Source organism: Acinonyx jubatus, chromosome B1, assembly GCF_027475565.1.
Source record: "Acinonyx jubatus isolate Ajub_Pintada_27869175 chromosome B1, VMU_Ajub_asm_v1.0, whole genome shotgun sequence".
Taxonomy (NCBI): domain Eukaryota; kingdom Metazoa; phylum Chordata; class Mammalia; order Carnivora; family Felidae; genus Acinonyx; species Acinonyx jubatus.
Genome location: NC_069382.1, coordinates 143729291 through 143747566, shown reverse-complemented (window position 1 = coordinate 143747566; position 18276 = coordinate 143729291). Strand labels below are relative to the sequence as shown.

At 39.8% G+C, this 18276-nt stretch overlaps 1 protein-coding gene across 4 annotated transcripts in view; it reads right to left on the bottom strand.

Annotated features, from left to right (window-relative positions):
- Nucleotides 1–18276, bottom strand: part of ADAMTS3 (ADAM metallopeptidase with thrombospondin type 1 motif 3) — a 260534-nt gene that overhangs the window by 237839 nt on the left and 4419 nt on the right. For 2 of the 4 annotated variants that reach the window (XM_053217261.1, XM_053217263.1), the window contains exon 3: nt 911–1158. In XM_053217261.1, coding sequence (XP_053073236.1) covers nt 911–1158 — 248 coding nt within the window. Of the gene's footprint in view, nt 1–910; nt 1321–18276 lie in introns of all 4 variants that reach the window. The other 2 variants (XM_027058162.2, XM_027058163.2) reach the window with 1 other exon arrangement.

Here is an 18276-nt window from a genome sequence, read left to right as displayed (position 1 = left end):
AAACAACAATAGCAAAAAAATTAATGGTATTGTTGGAAGACCAGCCAAGGTAGAATAATCACAAGCAGGAACATAAGGAATATTTTGAGAACTCCCAGAAGAGTGACAAAACAAAGGGAATAGCTCTGAACTCCCAAGAAACAGCAGCCTGGCCACCATAGATAGAAAAATGGTTGCTTTTTTGAACAAAGACTTGGAGTCAACTGTGGATGGAAGAGGCATAAACACTGACACACTTTTCAAATGGCATCTGGAGATACAAAACAAATAAAAATATTTCACATCTGCGGGGTATGTAAAGAAGGGTCAGTTACTACTGGCCTCAACAACAAAACTGAAGGGTAATATATGGGTATTTTATTTGAAAATAAAGAAAAAAATGATTCAAAGCCGCAATGCAGAAAGAACTACATCTCATGTTTGTAAAGTAATGCTATTTGAACAAATTCTGACAAAGTATCTGCTCATTTCCCATTTTAGCATTCTGTGGGGAAGTGAAAGAATGCATTCAAAATACTTTCTTTAAGAAGATATCCAAAGTTTCCACATAAGAAGTGAAATACTATCATTTTGGAGGAATCTACATTTCTTTAGAAAATTTTCATAATGCTTTGAAAGAAATAAGGAAATAAAATTCCCCAAAGTAACACAAGTGAAAATATAAGCAAAAAAAAAAAAAAAAAAAGATAAAAACAGGTTATCTTTTGTTTCTTGGAATAATGTTGTCTTCATGTCAAAATTAAGCCAAGGTACTCATCTTTGACAGTAAAATGCTTTCTAATGCTTCTTCCTGAACTTAAAATATAACAATAAGACTTCCTTTCTACCTCTACCTACTAAGCCACCCTGAAACCATGCTGCACTCCCTAACACCTGCAAACACACACGCACAAAAGGGAATAAGTCTTACCAGACCATCACAGTTGCTAATGGCAACAGAGGTTCCTGGAATGTCCATGATGTCACCAACATAAGCACAGTTAGTCTGCAAAGGCTCTGTTTTCCAGATTCTTTCTGAAGCATTTCCTGCTTGATGATCATTATTGGGGTTGGTTATATTCCCAGGCACCAGAGAGGTCTCATGCCATTCCACAACAGCCCCAGGAGCTACCAGCTGAGTGTTGCGCTTTAGTCGCAGATGAAAGTCTCTTCCGAATGCTGTGATGTTAAAGAACAATTGCTCAGAGTTGGAAGACACGTCCCTCGTTGACCTCTTTTTGTGATTTGCAGAAAGAATATGGGAGAGATAGTGTCCTTCAAAATCTGTGCTGACTGGAGTCACCAGCTCATACTCTCTCTGTCTCTTTAATTTTGGTAAATCTGTAGGGTGAAAAATAGAATTGTAGAAGCCTGTGCAACAAGAGAACACAGGAGGACAAAACATAGGCATAAAGTGCCCACCTCACAAGACTGTACCTCAACTTGCAAAATATATATGTTCCCGAACCATCTCCTAAGTATGAAATTTTGGGAACTTAAATCATTTCTCAAATATATTTCTGTAACTCTGTGTTCAATGAATCATTTTATTTTAAAAAATGTATTACAATGTGAATATTCATATCACATTACATGTTTGAGGATATAATAAGTTTCCATAAACTATATCTGGCTTGCTTATAATCAAGACATGCTCCCAATTAATTTATTACAGGCACAACTGACACCTGCTACAAATGTTTAACAAACTTGTTATTATGTAGAGGAAATTTTTTGATTGTTTTATTTTTTCCCTTTAAGACTCCTAGAAGTATTACTGATTAAAATAGCAACCTTATGTTGCATTTACCATAGGCCTATACTTTATACACTGTAGTGTATGGTGCTGTCGTTTACACATATTTTTTCCATCATAACAACCCTAACAATCACACTTCACAGGTGAGGAAACTGAGATTCAGGAAGTATGTGTCCAAGGTCAAGCAACTGTGAAGCACAGATATGAATCCAAGTTATACTCCAAAGCCCATACACTCATTCTGCTACATTTGAGTTGTGCTCCATAAATCACAGAACATTTTTAGAAAATGAGAAGAATGGGTAAAAAAAGTAGAAATCATAATCTATAAATTGAATATGGAGATGCGGGTTAGTTAAGAGCAAATGGCATTGTCATTTTGCACCATATTCCTTATGTGGGACAGATACTCATTTTTTGTTTTTGTTTTTGTTTTTTAATTTTTTTAACGCGTATTTATTTTTGAGAGAAAGAGGGAGAGACAGAGCACTAGCGGGGGAGGGATAGAGTGAGAGGAAGACTCAGAATCCAAAGCAAGATCCAGGCTCTGAGCTGTCAGCATAGAGCCTGATGCGGGGCTTGAATTCACGAACTGTGAGATCATGACCTGAGCTGAAGTCGGAGGTTTAACTGACTGAGCCACCCAGGTGCTCCAATACTCATTTTAATATGGATGTGTATTTGGGGCCTACCTTACTTACAGCATAAGTGACCACCTACATATTAAGCTCAATTTCACAATTAATTGCCCTAGTTTAGCCAAATGTGTTATGTCTGCTAAAATGAAAACATCCTTGAGAAAGATAGCACATTGAATAAACCACTTATCCCTTACTAGAAATGATTCTGAAGCAAAAGACCATGGATACTGGAAGAGAAAATGAGGAGGACAAAGATTTTCGAGAAAAGAAGGCAAGCAAAATCTGATAACGGAAGTTAAAAAGCTGCCCACCTTCATGATTCTAGCCTAAGACCAGTCTTGCAGTGTGTAAAAGTACCCTGAAAAAAATGATATGATCCACAAATACTTCTCACCTAGAGGAATTGCGTGTATGTCATCCAATAAATGAAAGTGTAATGCCTCATAACTGAACCTACAACCTATGATCTGAAAGTATCCTTACAGAATATTTTCATTGTTTTCCTGCATTTGAAATACTTCAAACAATGTATAAAATACCAGAAGACAAATGAAGGTATTTTGCAACTTGGAAATTCTTTGAGTGCATGTTTGTTATCATTATGCCATTTATAGTGACCAATGTATTTAAACAAAATATCCTTCTTTATCAAGTGCACAGATCAAATGACCCTGCTGTAAATATTTACTAGGCAGAGGAGTGAGGACTGTCATATCACAGAGTAAAATGAAGGCCGACTCCAATACTGGCAGCGACAGCACACAATCCCTGTTTCGTAGGCTCTATCACAGCCGAAGACTTGCGCGAGGCATCAGCGTAAGCACAGACCCAAAGATGTGGCCTCTCTTACAGCCAAATCCATGGGGAATACTTTTGTCGCTTCTGGTTTATAGAAAGAACTCTAAATTTTATGGAATAGACTCAAGCATCACAGGAGCAGAGTGATGGAGGGGACAGTTTCCACAGTAAGCGATGAATCAGGCTCTTGGATGGGGACTGACAAAGCCTGTCCCAAATTTAAGTTTCAATTCCTTAAGGACGAGAAACTTCCCCATTCAGCTTGCTAATTCCAATGTCATCTAATACAAGATTTTGTACATGCCAGGGTCTCCTGTCGGTAGGATCTGTTTAACATGTATTAAGTTAGTGATGCAGGTCACCAGAGAGCCTTTGCTTTGTCTGTGCTGCGACACTCCAACTCACAAGACAAACTACCCAAGGCCCAGGGGTGTCTGGCTGCACAAGTAATCCCAGTTATAACTCGTTCTCTAACCATGTGTTTACTCTTTCAAGGGAAGGAGATTTCCCATCTCCACTGAAGGGAATTCACACAACCAAAGTCTAGACAATATACTGATGCCTGGATTAAGTGACCGGACCACTAGAAAATTTAGGGAGAATTCAAGGAGACTCCTCCACACCCACGAGGACACACAGAGCCGCAGGCTTACGGCAAACCATGCATCCCAGACTCTCTGGGACAGTTCCATTTTTCCACTGTCAGACAGTATGCTCTGCATTTTTATTCAAAATAAAGACGGCCTATTTCTTTAGAGCCTTGTCTTCTCTGATGCTAAGTGACAAATCATTCCAAACATGCATACATAAGACACACTGCTGAAATTAAACCTGCCATGGGTAATCCTCCAGTTGGGAAGTAAGGTAACCAAGGGAAAAGATGCACTCAGTAAACCCTCAGGCCACCATCCCCCTGGACAGTAGCTGGCAGAACTGACAAAGGAGCTACCAGGCTACCTGCCTTCATTGGCAGGATAAATACTGGGCACTGCGCTTTATGCTCAAGACTCTCCCATCCCTCATTCTCACAACAATCACAGTAGGTAGATGTTATTATCCCTGGGTTACAAATGAGAAAGCAAGCCCGGAAGGCTTGACACGTAGCAAGCAAGAAGCCGAAGGAAAATTTCAATTATGATCATTCTGACTGAAGACCATGCTCCTGTGCTCTTACTCGCTTCAGAATAGATGGAACATCTTGCTGTTGATTTCTAATTTAAGATCTGACTTATAAAGGAAACCCACCACACGAATGACAACGTCTTGTCTACTCGCAGCCAGCCAACCAATTTTTCCTCCAGCGTAGCTTCAAACATTTCTGTAAAAGGCTCTCAAATCCTCCGTCTTTGGGAGAAAAAAGGGGGCGGGGGGTGAGGAAAGCTCAGAGCTATCAAAAGTATTTTAATCTCAGATTATAATTACACAAGCAAATTAAATTATATCCAGTGTCAATTTACTATAATTAGAAATGACACACTTCATAGGTCCAAATACTTCCACAAAGCAGCACAGCCTATGGTTAAGGAAGGAACCACACTGTCGGGAAGCAAGTTAAGTCAAAACAAAGAACTTTGCTTTCTCTTAGGCTCAGTGTCCTCAGGTGTTACCTGGAGGCTAGTAATAGTTCCAACTTCACAGACTTAGAAAGAGGTTTAAATGAGATTATGCGATTATGCAGAAGATGCAATACATATTAGCTACTGTTAAATGTAAGTTGGCTACACATTAAAATGTTGCCCATGTGCAATTTTAAAATGTGAAACTATACAACTGTCAGCAGAGATGGCTAAGGGCCACAGCAATAGGTATGTAAAGGTTTTCGTGGGCCATAAATTCTACAAGCACAAATGGGCAGAGCCACTATAAAGCCACACTGTGGTCACTAGGTACCCAAGCAGCACTCAGATGCAGTGAACCTTCCCCAACCGCCTGGTGTCTACACACACATGGTCCACCTCCCTCCAGGTGCTGTGGATGAGCTGTCTGTGATCTTACCCAGGAGCAAATCCTCCAGTTGTGCACCATATCCGAGTCCCTCTGGCCTTTGCAAAAACAATTTCTGCAACTGTCCTCTCTTCTTTCCTCATCAGTTTCCCCACTTCACTAGATCATTCCCACCATCAAACTAGTAAGCTGCCATCCTATCTCCCATCTTTAATAAAAACCCTCTTGATGCCACAGTCCTCTCTAGCTGATACCCCATCACTTCACTACCCTTCATAGCAAAACACTTGAAATGACTGACTACAACAGATGTCTCCAAGTCCTGTCTTCCCATTCCTGCTCTTCCTTAAGCCTGACCCAATTAGGCTCTAGAGGTCACTAGCGACCCCATCTTGCTGAAACCAATGGCCAAGACTCTATCTCCTTACTTGCCGTATCAGCAGATTCTGACCCAGCTCATCTCTCTTTCCTTCTTGAAGTATGTTCTTTCTTTAGCTTCCAGGACATCTTCTGGCTCTCCTCTTTCCTCAGTGGTCTCCCCTCCATCCTCCATGACTGGCTTAACACCACAGTGCTGCAGGACCTGGTCCATGGACTCCTCTCTTCTGCATCTACCCTCCCGTGCATGGTGAATTCATCCCATCCCATGGGTTTGAGAGTGCCTTCACAATCCTTCATCTCCAGCTCTGGCTTCATCCATGGGCCCCTCTGTTGTCAACTCCATTGCCTATGGATCCTCTCCGTGTAGACATTCCCTAAGCATCTCAACTTAATATTTCCAAAAGTAAACTTCCTATGTCTCTCCTCCCAAATCAATAATTGGCAACTTTATCCTCCCAGCTACTCAGAACAAAAACTTGACTAAACTATCCTTAGCTCTTATCACCTCACAAAACAAATCTTTCAACAAATTCTAATGACTCAGCCTTCAAGATATCTCCAAACACTGACCATAGCTCACCACCACCCCTGCTACCACCCCAGCCCAAGCCAGTGGTCTCAGTTCTGAATGTGCCGCATACCTGTTCTCCTTGCTTCCACTCCTCCTCCCCTTTATAAATTATCCTCAAAATAGAGCTAGAGTCATTGAAGTGGCAAGACAAGGCACTCTTCTCAAAATCCAACCCAAAGTAAAATGGGTTTTACTCTGTCCCACAGCCTGACACTGAGAATTCTCACATCTCAAGGTTACTCACTGTGCTTACTTTCCCCTGGGATCTCCTCCAGAGGTGACCTGAATGACTCACCTGTCCGTTCCTTCAGGTTTTTGCTTTAATGTGGCCCTCTCAGTAAGGTGTGTCCTGTCTATCCCCTTAGCCATTTTACTTTTCTTCACAAAACTTGTCAGTATCTGACATCCTATACTTGTTTTCATGTTTACTTATTTATTGTTTCTCCCACTAACATATAAGCTTCAGGAGGGTACAGATTTTTACCTGTTCTCTTTACTATTGCTCTCCAGTGCCTAAAATAGAGCCTGAGGTCACTCAATAAATACCTGTGAATGAATGAATGAGAGCCAACTTTGAGCCTGAGGGTGTACCTAAAATTAGAATGTACCATCTTTCATCTTTTCCCCAAATAGTAATTTACCACCAAGCAAAGACAGCCAACTACACAAGTTGTCATATACTTCTATAGCCAGAATTTTGCTTGCACACATTGTATCTATTTCTCACAACTCTTGCTGACCAGTAAATCAAACATTTCATAGTATCTAGGTCTTATATTTAACCTACTAAGGACCAAAAAGTAGATCTAACCATTAAAACCAACCTCCTGGAGTGCAGACACAGAGACCTTCAGACTTAGAAGCAAGCAGCAGGAAATCAGTCCTACTCTGCAATCCCTTTTAGATATTCACAGAATATCTCTTCAGGTCAAAAAAAAGAAAAAAAAAAAAGACCTTGAAAATCATCTCATCTTTGCCTCTTTCTTACAATAAAGGCATCTCAAGTAGATTGATTTTTTTTTTTAAGTTAGAGGTGGAATGCCTTTAACCTGCTCCTGTTCTCTGTGAAGAGAGATCATTCTCTGACTCTTCTGGGCCTCTCCATCCCTTGCCTCACCCTTCTCCCCACCTACGCCCCTACCCCACCCCCTCACCCCAACTCCCCCACCCCACTTCCTGCCTCATGAAGAAGAGTGATGTATATGATTGATAGGTCTCCGAAAATAAGAAGTTTGCAAAGCTCAGAGACTCCCTCCTCGTTCTTCTTCTGGGTAAGGATCCTGATAGGAGACACATTGTCTTCCACCTCAGCAGGGGTGAGCCCTACCCTAGCCCAGGGGGTCTGACACACCCCACCCAGGGAGCACACTTCCTATCAAAGTGAGAGCCCCCTGTTCCCCCAGCCTTATTTGCAAAAGATATTTTTACTATATCTTTGTATTTGCTATTTCTAACCTGTTCCCTCAAGCCAGTAAGAGGGGTATGTTTACATTTGGGATCTCCTCAGAAACTCTAACTACCTTTAAGAAAAAGTGTTGTCACGTCTTCACTGGATGACTAATCGTAACACTAACAATTCTTCTTGTCAGAAAATTAATTCTCTAAATTCCTCATTTGAGAGTTTAACTTGATGCCTTCTTCCTCTTTGTGCTGAATGAAAAAGACACATTCTGGGGTGTGTGTGTGTGTGTGTGTGTGTGTGCGCGCGCGTGTGTGTGTGTGATAGTTGTATAGTCTGTACACACGTACAAATATTAAACATAACTTACAAAGTATTTGAGGAGGCAATCTGTGTTTCATATGCCTGAAGACCTTTTAACTGATCAGACTTTCTATTTTAATGTCAACCACATTAGAATTTTCTAATCGTTTCAAAATTTTTATCATTTCTGAGACTTTGGACACTTTTAACACGTGTCTGTGTTTCAGCCAAGTATTTGCACATAATGGGCAAATAGTAAATATAGGTTAAAAAAAAAAGAGGCACTTCCCTCAAACTGAAACTTAAACATATCAGTTCTCTGTCTAGAATAATGTGTTGTCCCCTCTCTGCACCCCTAAAATATCTAAGCCAAATTTCTCATTTTCACCTAAATACTCAGCTTGCCTTCCTGATGTCACTGTTTCTGTTCATGATGTGCTGAGTCTCGGAAACCCCTAGGCTAGAACACTGACTTTATTTCAACTCCCCCCCTACCTCCAGCCCCATTTAATATCATTCTAGTCCTCATGATTTCTTCTTAGAAATTGCTCTCAAACTAATCCCATCTCTTCCAATCACTTTAAGTCCTCCTTGCTATACACTGCAAACCAACAAGGTACCACATCCAAAGTCCCGGACATAATTTCTCACTACCAAATATTATATCAATTGTACCAAAATACTGTCTCAATTACTGCCAGGAAAACTATTTTAAAGTCCCACATTTAAAAGACTTAAATTCTACTACTTACTACCTTTGTGATTTTGGTCATTTAAGACTTTCATGTCAGTGCTCATCTGTAAAATGAGGATAACAGCATCCCATTCATAGATTCATCAAAATTAAATGGCCTAGGGGCGCCTAGGGTGGCTCAATGGGTTAAGAGGCTGACTTCAACTCAGGTGATGATCTCATGGGTCCTGAATTCAAGCCCCCGTCAGGCTTTGGTGCTGACAAAGAGCCTGGAGCCTGCTTCAGATTCTGTGTCTCCCTCTCTCTGCCCCTCCCCTCCTTGTGTTCTGTCTCTATCAAAAATAAATAAACATTTAAAAAAATTGTTTTTCAATTAAATGGCCTAATCCAGAGTGGCTCAGTCAACATTAGGTATTAATATTGCTATGTTGTTCTCTCTCAATAGTTTCAATGCCCATCATTACATCAGGATAAAACAGATTCAGAAAATTGATGGCTTTTTTCCATATTAGACATGAAAATTGCCGTAAAGACCTCTACTAATGAAATCCTCTCACTTCACAAAATAAGAAGCTGAAACTTGAAGACGGGGTAACAGAACCCAAATCAAAACTGAAGTGTCATTGAAGGCCCTCCGCGCTCTGTCCCTAACTTCTTTGCAATATCATCTCCCGTATTAGCCTATTGAAATATTCTAATGAGCTCACTATACCCAACTTAATCATGCCTGCCTTTAAAGTCCTACTCAACTGTTGGCCCCCAGGGAAAGGACTGCGGCTTTCTATCTATACAAATCCAACCTGGCCCACAGGTCCTATCTCAAGGCCCATCTCTCCCAGGAAACCTTCCCTGCTATCTTGTCCAGAGTACAGACTGACGGTCTAAGTGTCTTAGATCTCATTGTCATGCTTTGTCTGGATAAAAGTTACAAAAATCTCTATGGGTGAAAAGTTATATGCTTACGTCATGTCCTTTCAGAGATTTTAAGTTCCCTGGGGCACAGGTGTGGCATCTTAACTATGCTTAAATGTCCCCAGCATACAACAGTCTTTGGAGGAAAAAAAAAAAAAATCAATGGCTATTTTTGGGAAGGTGGATTGAGAGGGAGTGCTTTCACTGTATGCCATTGTGCCTGTGATCTGGGATCATCTTAATATCTTCATGTATTCAGTCACAGAAGCTCACAACTGAGGACAGGCAGCTTGGTATCTGTCTGTGTTGTGGAATGATACCCAAACATCTCCTAGAGATTACTAAAGGCCCCTAGCACATTTCAAAGACCACACTATAGAACAGTAAGAGAACAAAAGCATTCAGTAGCACAATCAACATTACAAAACCTCAAGTGACTACAGTACAAAGCTCACCCATATCACAGCAATCTTTAGCTAATCTAATTAAGCCCAAGCTACAACTGGTACACAAAATATTGGAGTACTTGTGGTTGATGCAATGTGGTTTGAGTTCCCAAGCAAGGAAGGGAGCAGGGAGGGTATGATGGTTGAGTACTAAAGGTCTGGAGTCGGAAAGCACTGTGTTTGAATTCTCATTTCAAGCTGATGCACATTTTGCCATCTGCAAGCAAATTATGAAAATTAAGGCTGACAGGTTGTCAAATGAGGGTAATAACTGGGCTCAAATAAGGTGGTAAGGCACATAAAAGGCTTATACCAGCTATTAAGATTTTAATAGATGAAAAATTAACTGATGTTATTATCACTGTGACCATCACCATCTAGCTAGAGCTATGGAAGTTGGAAGTGAACTGAACATTCTTTCCACCTGCCAGTACCTCTCAGGCCTCACCCACCTCTATTCCCGCCCCAGTCTGGTGTTTCTGATACGGTTAGAAGTAATCTCCAAGCTCCATGTCAACCCAGGGCCTGAAGTTCAGGCAAGCTGTAAGAACCCATACTCTATTACCCTACCCAGATGCTGAGATTCTCTCCCAAGAACTGGTTGATTACTATAAAGAGACAGTTCACACAGGCAATTTCCTTTTTCAGGTATAAACTTTCAGTATGCAACAATCTGGCCAAAAGAATGAAATCGAATAAGCATTTTCAAGATCTGCTAAAGAAGCAGCTCCAACAACAACATTTCCAAATCCTGAGCTACGGGTAGGAGAATGACTTTCATCAGAAATGACAGGAGCCAGCTGCTCCAGAAAAGATGTGAGCAGGGTGATGAGTGGACGTTAAAGAGGGCACCACACACTGAAGGGCTTCCCAAGGCTGTAAACACAAACAGAGAAGGGGACCCATCTTCATTCAAAGGCAACTAAAAGTTAGTTGTGACACATGCTAAACTTCTGAACACAGCCAAATTCTTTTCCTCACTTCATCTCCTCTAGGCTCTTATCACCGCAAGCCGGAGAAACTCTTTGAAGTCTTTTATTTTCGTTGCAAACCTACTTTCACAGTCAAACATTTTTCATCAACCTATTGGAGGGGAGAAAAAAAAAAAGCTTGCTTTTTTTTTTTTTTACTCATTAAGAAAGAACAAATAGTTGTGAACTTAAAAATTCTCCTCATTTTTTTAAAAATCTGGCTTTTTCATAAATATTTGTTGCAATTGCACAATGTTTATGCTCAAGAGAGTCACTTAGGAAAGAACAGCACATTCTTTGGTGTTCCAGAACATGACACCAGGTAAGAGAAGATCTTTGAAGAAAAAAAAAAAGTGAAAAAAAATGTTTTAAAGAAAAACGTCCAAGTATTTTCTTTGTTTGCTACATGTTAAAAGGATCAAATAATCAATAACAGAATAACAAATAGAGGAGTCTTTTGGTTTTTGTGTTTTTTTTAATGTGAGGCCCCAATGCCAAAATGTTAACATTCTGATCTTAGCTTTAAAGAAGGACGTCTACCGGTTATATTTATCATCACTGGAAGTTTCACAGACTCAAGAGCTGTATTAGACATTCTATACATTAATATTTCTCATACGTCTCACAATTTTTTGATAGATAATACCTTGAAAGACTAATATTGAGCCTAGAATTTAAAGCCAGGAAAATGAGCATTTGTCCCCAGGGCCAAAAGCTTAGGAAAATATGACAGATAAGAAACGTGAATAGCATTTTAAAGGTCTTCCCTGAAGCTTCCTTGTGGTGATTATATTTTCCAAATCTAAAGTCGTCTGGCTCACAGTATGACAAAGGTATGAGAAACTGGGACAGTCCACTGGGCCACTCTAGTAGCTTCCTATTGCTGTTGTAACAAACTGCCACAAACTCGGCCACTTGAAACACAGTTCTGGAGGTCAGGAGTCTGCAATAGGTCACATGGGTGTTCACAGGGCTGCATTTCTTCAAGAACCACTGGGAATAATCTGTTCCCTTGACTTTTTCCAGCTTCCAGAGGTCACCTGCATTCCCTGGCGTATGGTTCCCTTCCTTCATCTTCAAAGCCAGAAACATCAGACCAAGTCTGTCTTTTGCTGCCATCTCTCTACTTTTGTCTCTATGGTCTCCCTCTTCCACTTCTCAGGACACCCCCCAATAATCCAGCATAGTCTCCCTATTTAAAGGCCAACTGGAGCACCTGGGTGACTCAGTCAGTCAAGAATCTGACTCTTGATTTTGGGCTTAAGTCATGATCTCCTGGTTCATGAGATCCAGCCCACATCCAGCTCTGTGGTGACAGCGTGGAGGCTTCTTGGGATTCTCTCTTTCCTCTCTCTCTGCCCCTCCCCTGCCCACATGCTTGCTTGCGCTCTCTCTCCCACTCTCAAAATATTTAAATATAAATAAGCATTAAAAAATAAATAAATAAACAAATAAATAAAGGCCAATTGATTAGCAACTTTAATTTTATCTGCAAACTGAATTCCTCTTGCCATGTAACATAACATATTCACAGGTCCAGGGATTCAGATGTAGACCTATTGTGGTGGGGAGGGGGGAACATTATTCTATCTACCACAGCCATCAGATCCCATACACTGTGCTGGGAGGCCCTTACATGTGTTCTCCTTGGCATCCATCCTCCTTTTTCTTTAACTACAACCCAGTATTCCCTCAGGTAACCAACCCACATTCCACTCTTAGTCCCTATAAGTCAAGAGTAAAATGTCCCAATTCAGGCCAATCAGGGCACTGCATCCCCTGACCATAGAGAATCATTCAAAGCCAAGTAGCCAATAAAAGCCCCTCCAGGAATTTTTGCTGAAGCTGTCAAAAAACAAGTGTTCTGTGGGACGCCTGGGTGGCTCAGTCAGTTAAGTGTCCGACTTCAGTTCGGGTTATGATCTCACAGTCTGTGAGTTCAAGCCCTGCGTCAGCTCTGTGCTGACAGCTCAGAGCCTGGAGCCTGCTTCGGATTCTGTGTCTCCCTCCCTCTCTGCTCCTCCCCCACTCATGCTCTGTCTCTGTCTCTCAAAAAATAAATAATCATTAAAAAAAAAAAAGTGCTCTGCTTACTGGGGTAAAAGTTACAATGACAGCTCAGAGATGCTAGTGACAGTCTTTGCCACAACCTGAGGCACCACCAATCATATCCTGATAAAGAAATAAAGCCAAAGCAGGAAAATGAGAAAGAAAGAAGAGTAGAGGGAGGAAAGGGAGGGATTTCTGACATTATCTGAGCCCTCAGTTCAGCTCTACCTGACTCTGATTACCTGATCAATTTTGTGTTCCTTAACCAGTGTCAACTGGGTTCCTGTTATTTCCATCCAAAGGAGTCATGATTAATATAGGAACTTTCTCTCAATGAAATGAAAAGAACTTTTAACAAACAAGGTGAAAAGAAGAAAGAATTGTGTCTTGCATACATGAAATATAGTTGGTACAGAATCCATATGGAATAACTGTTTTTGTACCATTCATTCCTTACCCAACTCCTCCCTCCACTGCCATATTCCAACGAATTAAGCAACACTATATTGAGTTACCAACATTAAGATAATACATGAAAATAGAACTCTCAAAGAGCTGTCACATGGTGAGTTGAGTGGTTGGAGAGTTTACAAGTCCTTGACACAGTAAATTAAGGTTCCTGGAAATTCATGGTGGTAGGCAGACCTATCAAAAATGTATGGGTTAGAAAGAGGTGGCTCTCACTGAGCAAAAGTGTTTTAAAAAGCACAAGACTAAGATATAGTACTAATAATAGCTATTGTTCTAACTTGCTTACCACGTGCCAGCATTTTATGAATCCTTTATAATTCTATGAAGTAAGTAGTGGTAATATACCTATGTTACGTAGAAGAAAGTGATGCCTTGAGAAGTTAAAGTCACCAGCTAGAAAGTAGTAGAATCAGGCTTTTAAACCAGAGTGAACAGAGTCTGTGCCCCTGACCATTTGATAGAAGCAAGGCAATGAATACTAATAGGTCCTCTCCTGGATATGCTGGTTATGTTTTAGATTAAGGAATGGACTTTACATTCTTTAAGAAAGAGAACTCAAACTCATATGAATAATGACTTCAATCATTCTTTTTAATTTGTATGCATACATATATAAAAATATAAGTACTAAATATGAAGAAAATTTGTAGGAAATGGGATTTAACATCTAAGATCCCAGTATTTGAAGATCCATGTATTTAATCCTGTTACTTCCTATAAGTTTCCTAAATGTTATTTTTGGTTTACCAGTCACTTCAAAAACAAGATAGACTGTTTCATGCTGTTCACAATTTATTCTAAATTCCATAAAGATTCATCATGCTAAATTTGTGGCAATCATTTTTATAAACAAGAAACTGACATTACCACAAAATCTCTCCTAAGGATTTACAGTTAGTCAGCAAAATCATATAAACATATTGGGAAAATTAGGATGGATAAATTACATGTGGGAACAAAGATTCCTAAACTAGGAAACTCTTCCCATGCTTTACTAACCATTCAAAAGAATATACAGCTCTCAAATTCTATGAGGTAGATGAATCTTGTCATAGTACTAATAAAATTTACAAAACATTTTTATCAGTGCTCTTAAACCATGAACCAGGGTTCTTGATAACTAGAAAAATAATTCATTGCATTTTTCAAGAGATGGCATAACCAAATATTTAAAAATTACATTCAGATTTAAGAAGAGCAGACCCAAAACTAATTTAAAATGGACATTTTAAAAAATCAATGCTTCCCTATACTACCAGTAAGAGTTCAGGTCCTACAAACTTCAAAAGCCATCTGCCAACACATATCATGTTAATTTGATTTTACTCAGCCAGCAGCTTCTAGAGCTTTCTCCTAAAGTAGTCATTTGAAAAGCAAGCTGTGTGGCAACATTCATTACGAGAAAATAGGTATTAATAAGTACATAAATTAAGGTTTATTAGGATAATGAGATTAAAATGATGTTCATAAGGATTTTGTAGTGATGTGGAAAATTTCACTAAAATACCAAACAAAACAAAAACAAGTATACAAAAATAACCTACACAACATGTGTATTAAATGATGACTGGGTAACGGGTGCCTGGGTGGCTCAGTCAGTTAAGCATCTGACTTCGGGTCAGGTCATGATCTCACAATTTGTGAGTTCAAGTCCCGCCTCCGGCTCTGTGCTGACAGCTTGGAGCCTGCTTCCGATTCTGTCTCCCTCTCTCTCTGCCCCTCCCCTGTCTCGTGCTCTGTCTCTCTCTGCCTCTCAAAAATAAATAAACAAGTAAAAAAAAATAAATAAATGATGACTGGGTAAGAACATGCTAAATTGGTATTTAAGATGATTGTCAAAAATTAAAGAAGACAGTTATAATGGGCACATGTAAAACATCTATGTTCAGAAAGAAAACTAATTAAAAAGAATAATTAAACAATTTGTAACAATAGCAGCAGCACAGTTTAGGAGTAAAAGCTGATATCTATGGCAGCAACATGAAAAAGAAGCTTCCCAAAATTCTGGCATTAGTGTTCCACCTAAGTCATCACTGTTACTATATTCAATCCAAGTAGCGTAACCAAACTCTTCATATTGAAATCACTCATGATTTTACCAGGCAATTTGGCATCGTCCCTAATGGATTTCCAAGGTAATCTGGGTTGGCTCCCCGCAAGCAAAGAATGCTTAGAGATAATCATCCTGGAAGCAGAAGTGACCATGGGGATTTCTTAATATTTCTGAGCAATATTGTGATTATTTGGTACAATGGCAAGAAAAAACAGTGAAAGTAAGGGGAAGAAGTATTTCAGCTAAACAGCAATAATAATTTGCGGGTACTAAATTAACATGCTACACTTCATAACCTCTTCATCTACAAAGCTTAAAACATTTAATATTACCCATTTTGATGCTTAGTGGAGGAGCGGAAGCTAAATCAATAAAGTCAAGTGCACAATCTTTAGTTACAAGAAAGAACAATGGCTAAATGGGTAGCTATTCTAAATTTTACAAAAGATCCCTTTAAGTCACACTTTTTAGTATTGCTGCTGGCACACTGGGTTCATCGATTTTAAGCTTAGGTTATCTTATTTCCCCTGATGCCTGGAACAAGCCAAATGATCTCAAGTAGACATTAGTGCAAAGTTAGTGGGCATTCCAAACCTGTACGTGATTCAGTTCAATTTGGCAAATCTTAACGAACAGACGAGAGACCAATAAACCCAGGTCCCTGAGCTTTGTGGAGTGCAATGAGAAGTTACAAGGAGTCTTGATAACATTGAATAATTAATTGGATAGCCATTATGACCATCAGCATTTTCTTGAGAACCAATTAAACCTGGAGAGGGGCACAGAACAAGAGCACTTAAGAAAATTTAGAACACAGGTGAATCCCAATATAATGCCCTGCTCACCAGATCTATGCATTGAATAACAAGTATTTGGGGACCCACAGGGCACCAAGCCCAATTTTATACACTGGGGATACAGCAATCATCAAGACAAACTGTTTGCTCTCATGAGGTCTACACTAGTAGAAATGCCCACTACAAGCCAAGGACTAGGTGAAGTGACTCACACTAAACCTTGAAAACCAAATAAATACCTGCAAATGATGAAAAAATATCTCTCAATAAACTGGATATTTGAGAGGACAAGATTAGCAACTTTATTTTGTTAAGAATGAAATGGAATGGAATTTGAAACTGGGAAACAGAAATAGGGCAGAGAAAGATAGATATGCCCTGATTCCAAGAGAGGGGGGTAAGCAAGGGAACTCAGCACAACACCAAAGCCTCACAATGATTTTTCCTCTAATGATATTCAGGCAATATCTAAGTGGCAGCTTATGAAACAAAGGACTCAGAGAATTCTTTTGCAGATTCTCCAATTTCTACAAAGCCATGATTATTTCCTAAGCCACATGTGTCACAGAGCAAGGCTCCTTACCCAATCAGGCCAGCCAGCCAGCTGCCCACAATTACCTTAGGCATCCCACCAAGGCCATATTCTGAGTCAGAATGAAAGCGCTCCCTAACATGCCACAGAAGTATGTTAATGACCTCATGAATCACACACATTTACACAGTGCATACATATTCACACATGTACCTATATGCATGTATATGCATGTATGGGTGTATGTATATGCACCCATGGGTGTATGTATATGCATGTATGGGTGTATGTATGTATGGGTGTATGTATAGATACATGTATGAGTGTATGTGTGTATGGGTGTAGATAGGTAGGTAAATTGTTCCTCTCTGGTTGACAAAGGAGCAGAGAAGTAGGTCAGAGATCAAAACCTATTTACCCCTTTTCTCTAGGGTGAATCATACTTTCCCACATATCAAGAGGGCATTTTAGGGGGCGCCTGGGTGGCTCAGTTGGTTAAGCTGCCACCTCTTGATTTCGGCTCAGGTCACGATCTCACAGTTTGTGAGTTCGAGGACAGAGCCCTCATCGGTTCCTCTGTCTCCCTCTCTCTGCCCCTCCCCCACTCGCTGTCTCGTACTCTCAAAAATAAATAAATATTTAAAAAAAGTTTAAAAAGAGGGCATTTTCCCACTGGGTAGAGGGAGAAGGAAAGAACAATCGCCTGTCAACACACTATCTAAATCATATATCTATACATATTCTAACCTGCCCCATCACAACTGCCCTCTCTCTACCTAAATAAAAGCCTTCCTACTTTAGAGAGCTAAAGCATTATTAAGCACATTTTCATCATTTTCTCAAGCACATGTTGTGTGACTGTACTTAAAAAAAGCATTTAAAAACTGGCAAAATTAACCAATCCTGTCAGAAGTCAAGCAAATGGTTACCTATCATGGCGGGGGTGGGGTCGGGGGGAAGGATAGTGCTGAGAAGGTGGCATTCATGCTAGTAATGTACTTACTGTTCCAGAAGCTAGTTACACAGGACTGTTCGTTTCATGAAGAATCAGCAAGGGGTACACTCATACGCACTATCCTGCATGTATATGATACCTCAACAGAAACTATGTTTTTTAATTGAGCTTCCTAATAGTTTATGGTTTGTCACTAATTAATATTTATGTCTTCCTGAGACATTAAATTATGCAGAAACTATTCAGAACCATGGACTCTTCTCTAGCCAATTTGGAGACCAAGAAGTTAATTAACTCTGCAAGCCTTATTAGTCTTTCCTAATTGTACCATTCGTCAAATGGCACCTCTAAGAGTAGTTATATAAAACCACTGTTAAATTTATTATTGGAAAAAAATTACTTAATTATATGTAGAGGAGGGCATTTGACCAAACTTCCAAGCTGGCAACCCCCTTACACATGGGGACAAGGGAAAGACGTCTCATTACTACACACATTTTTTTAAATGTATTTTTAAACCCCTTTCAAGAGTTACATAAATGATTATAACCCAAAGCCAAATGATAGCTATACTTTTGCTATCACAAGACTCATGAATCAAAACTATTTTTATCTTTATTT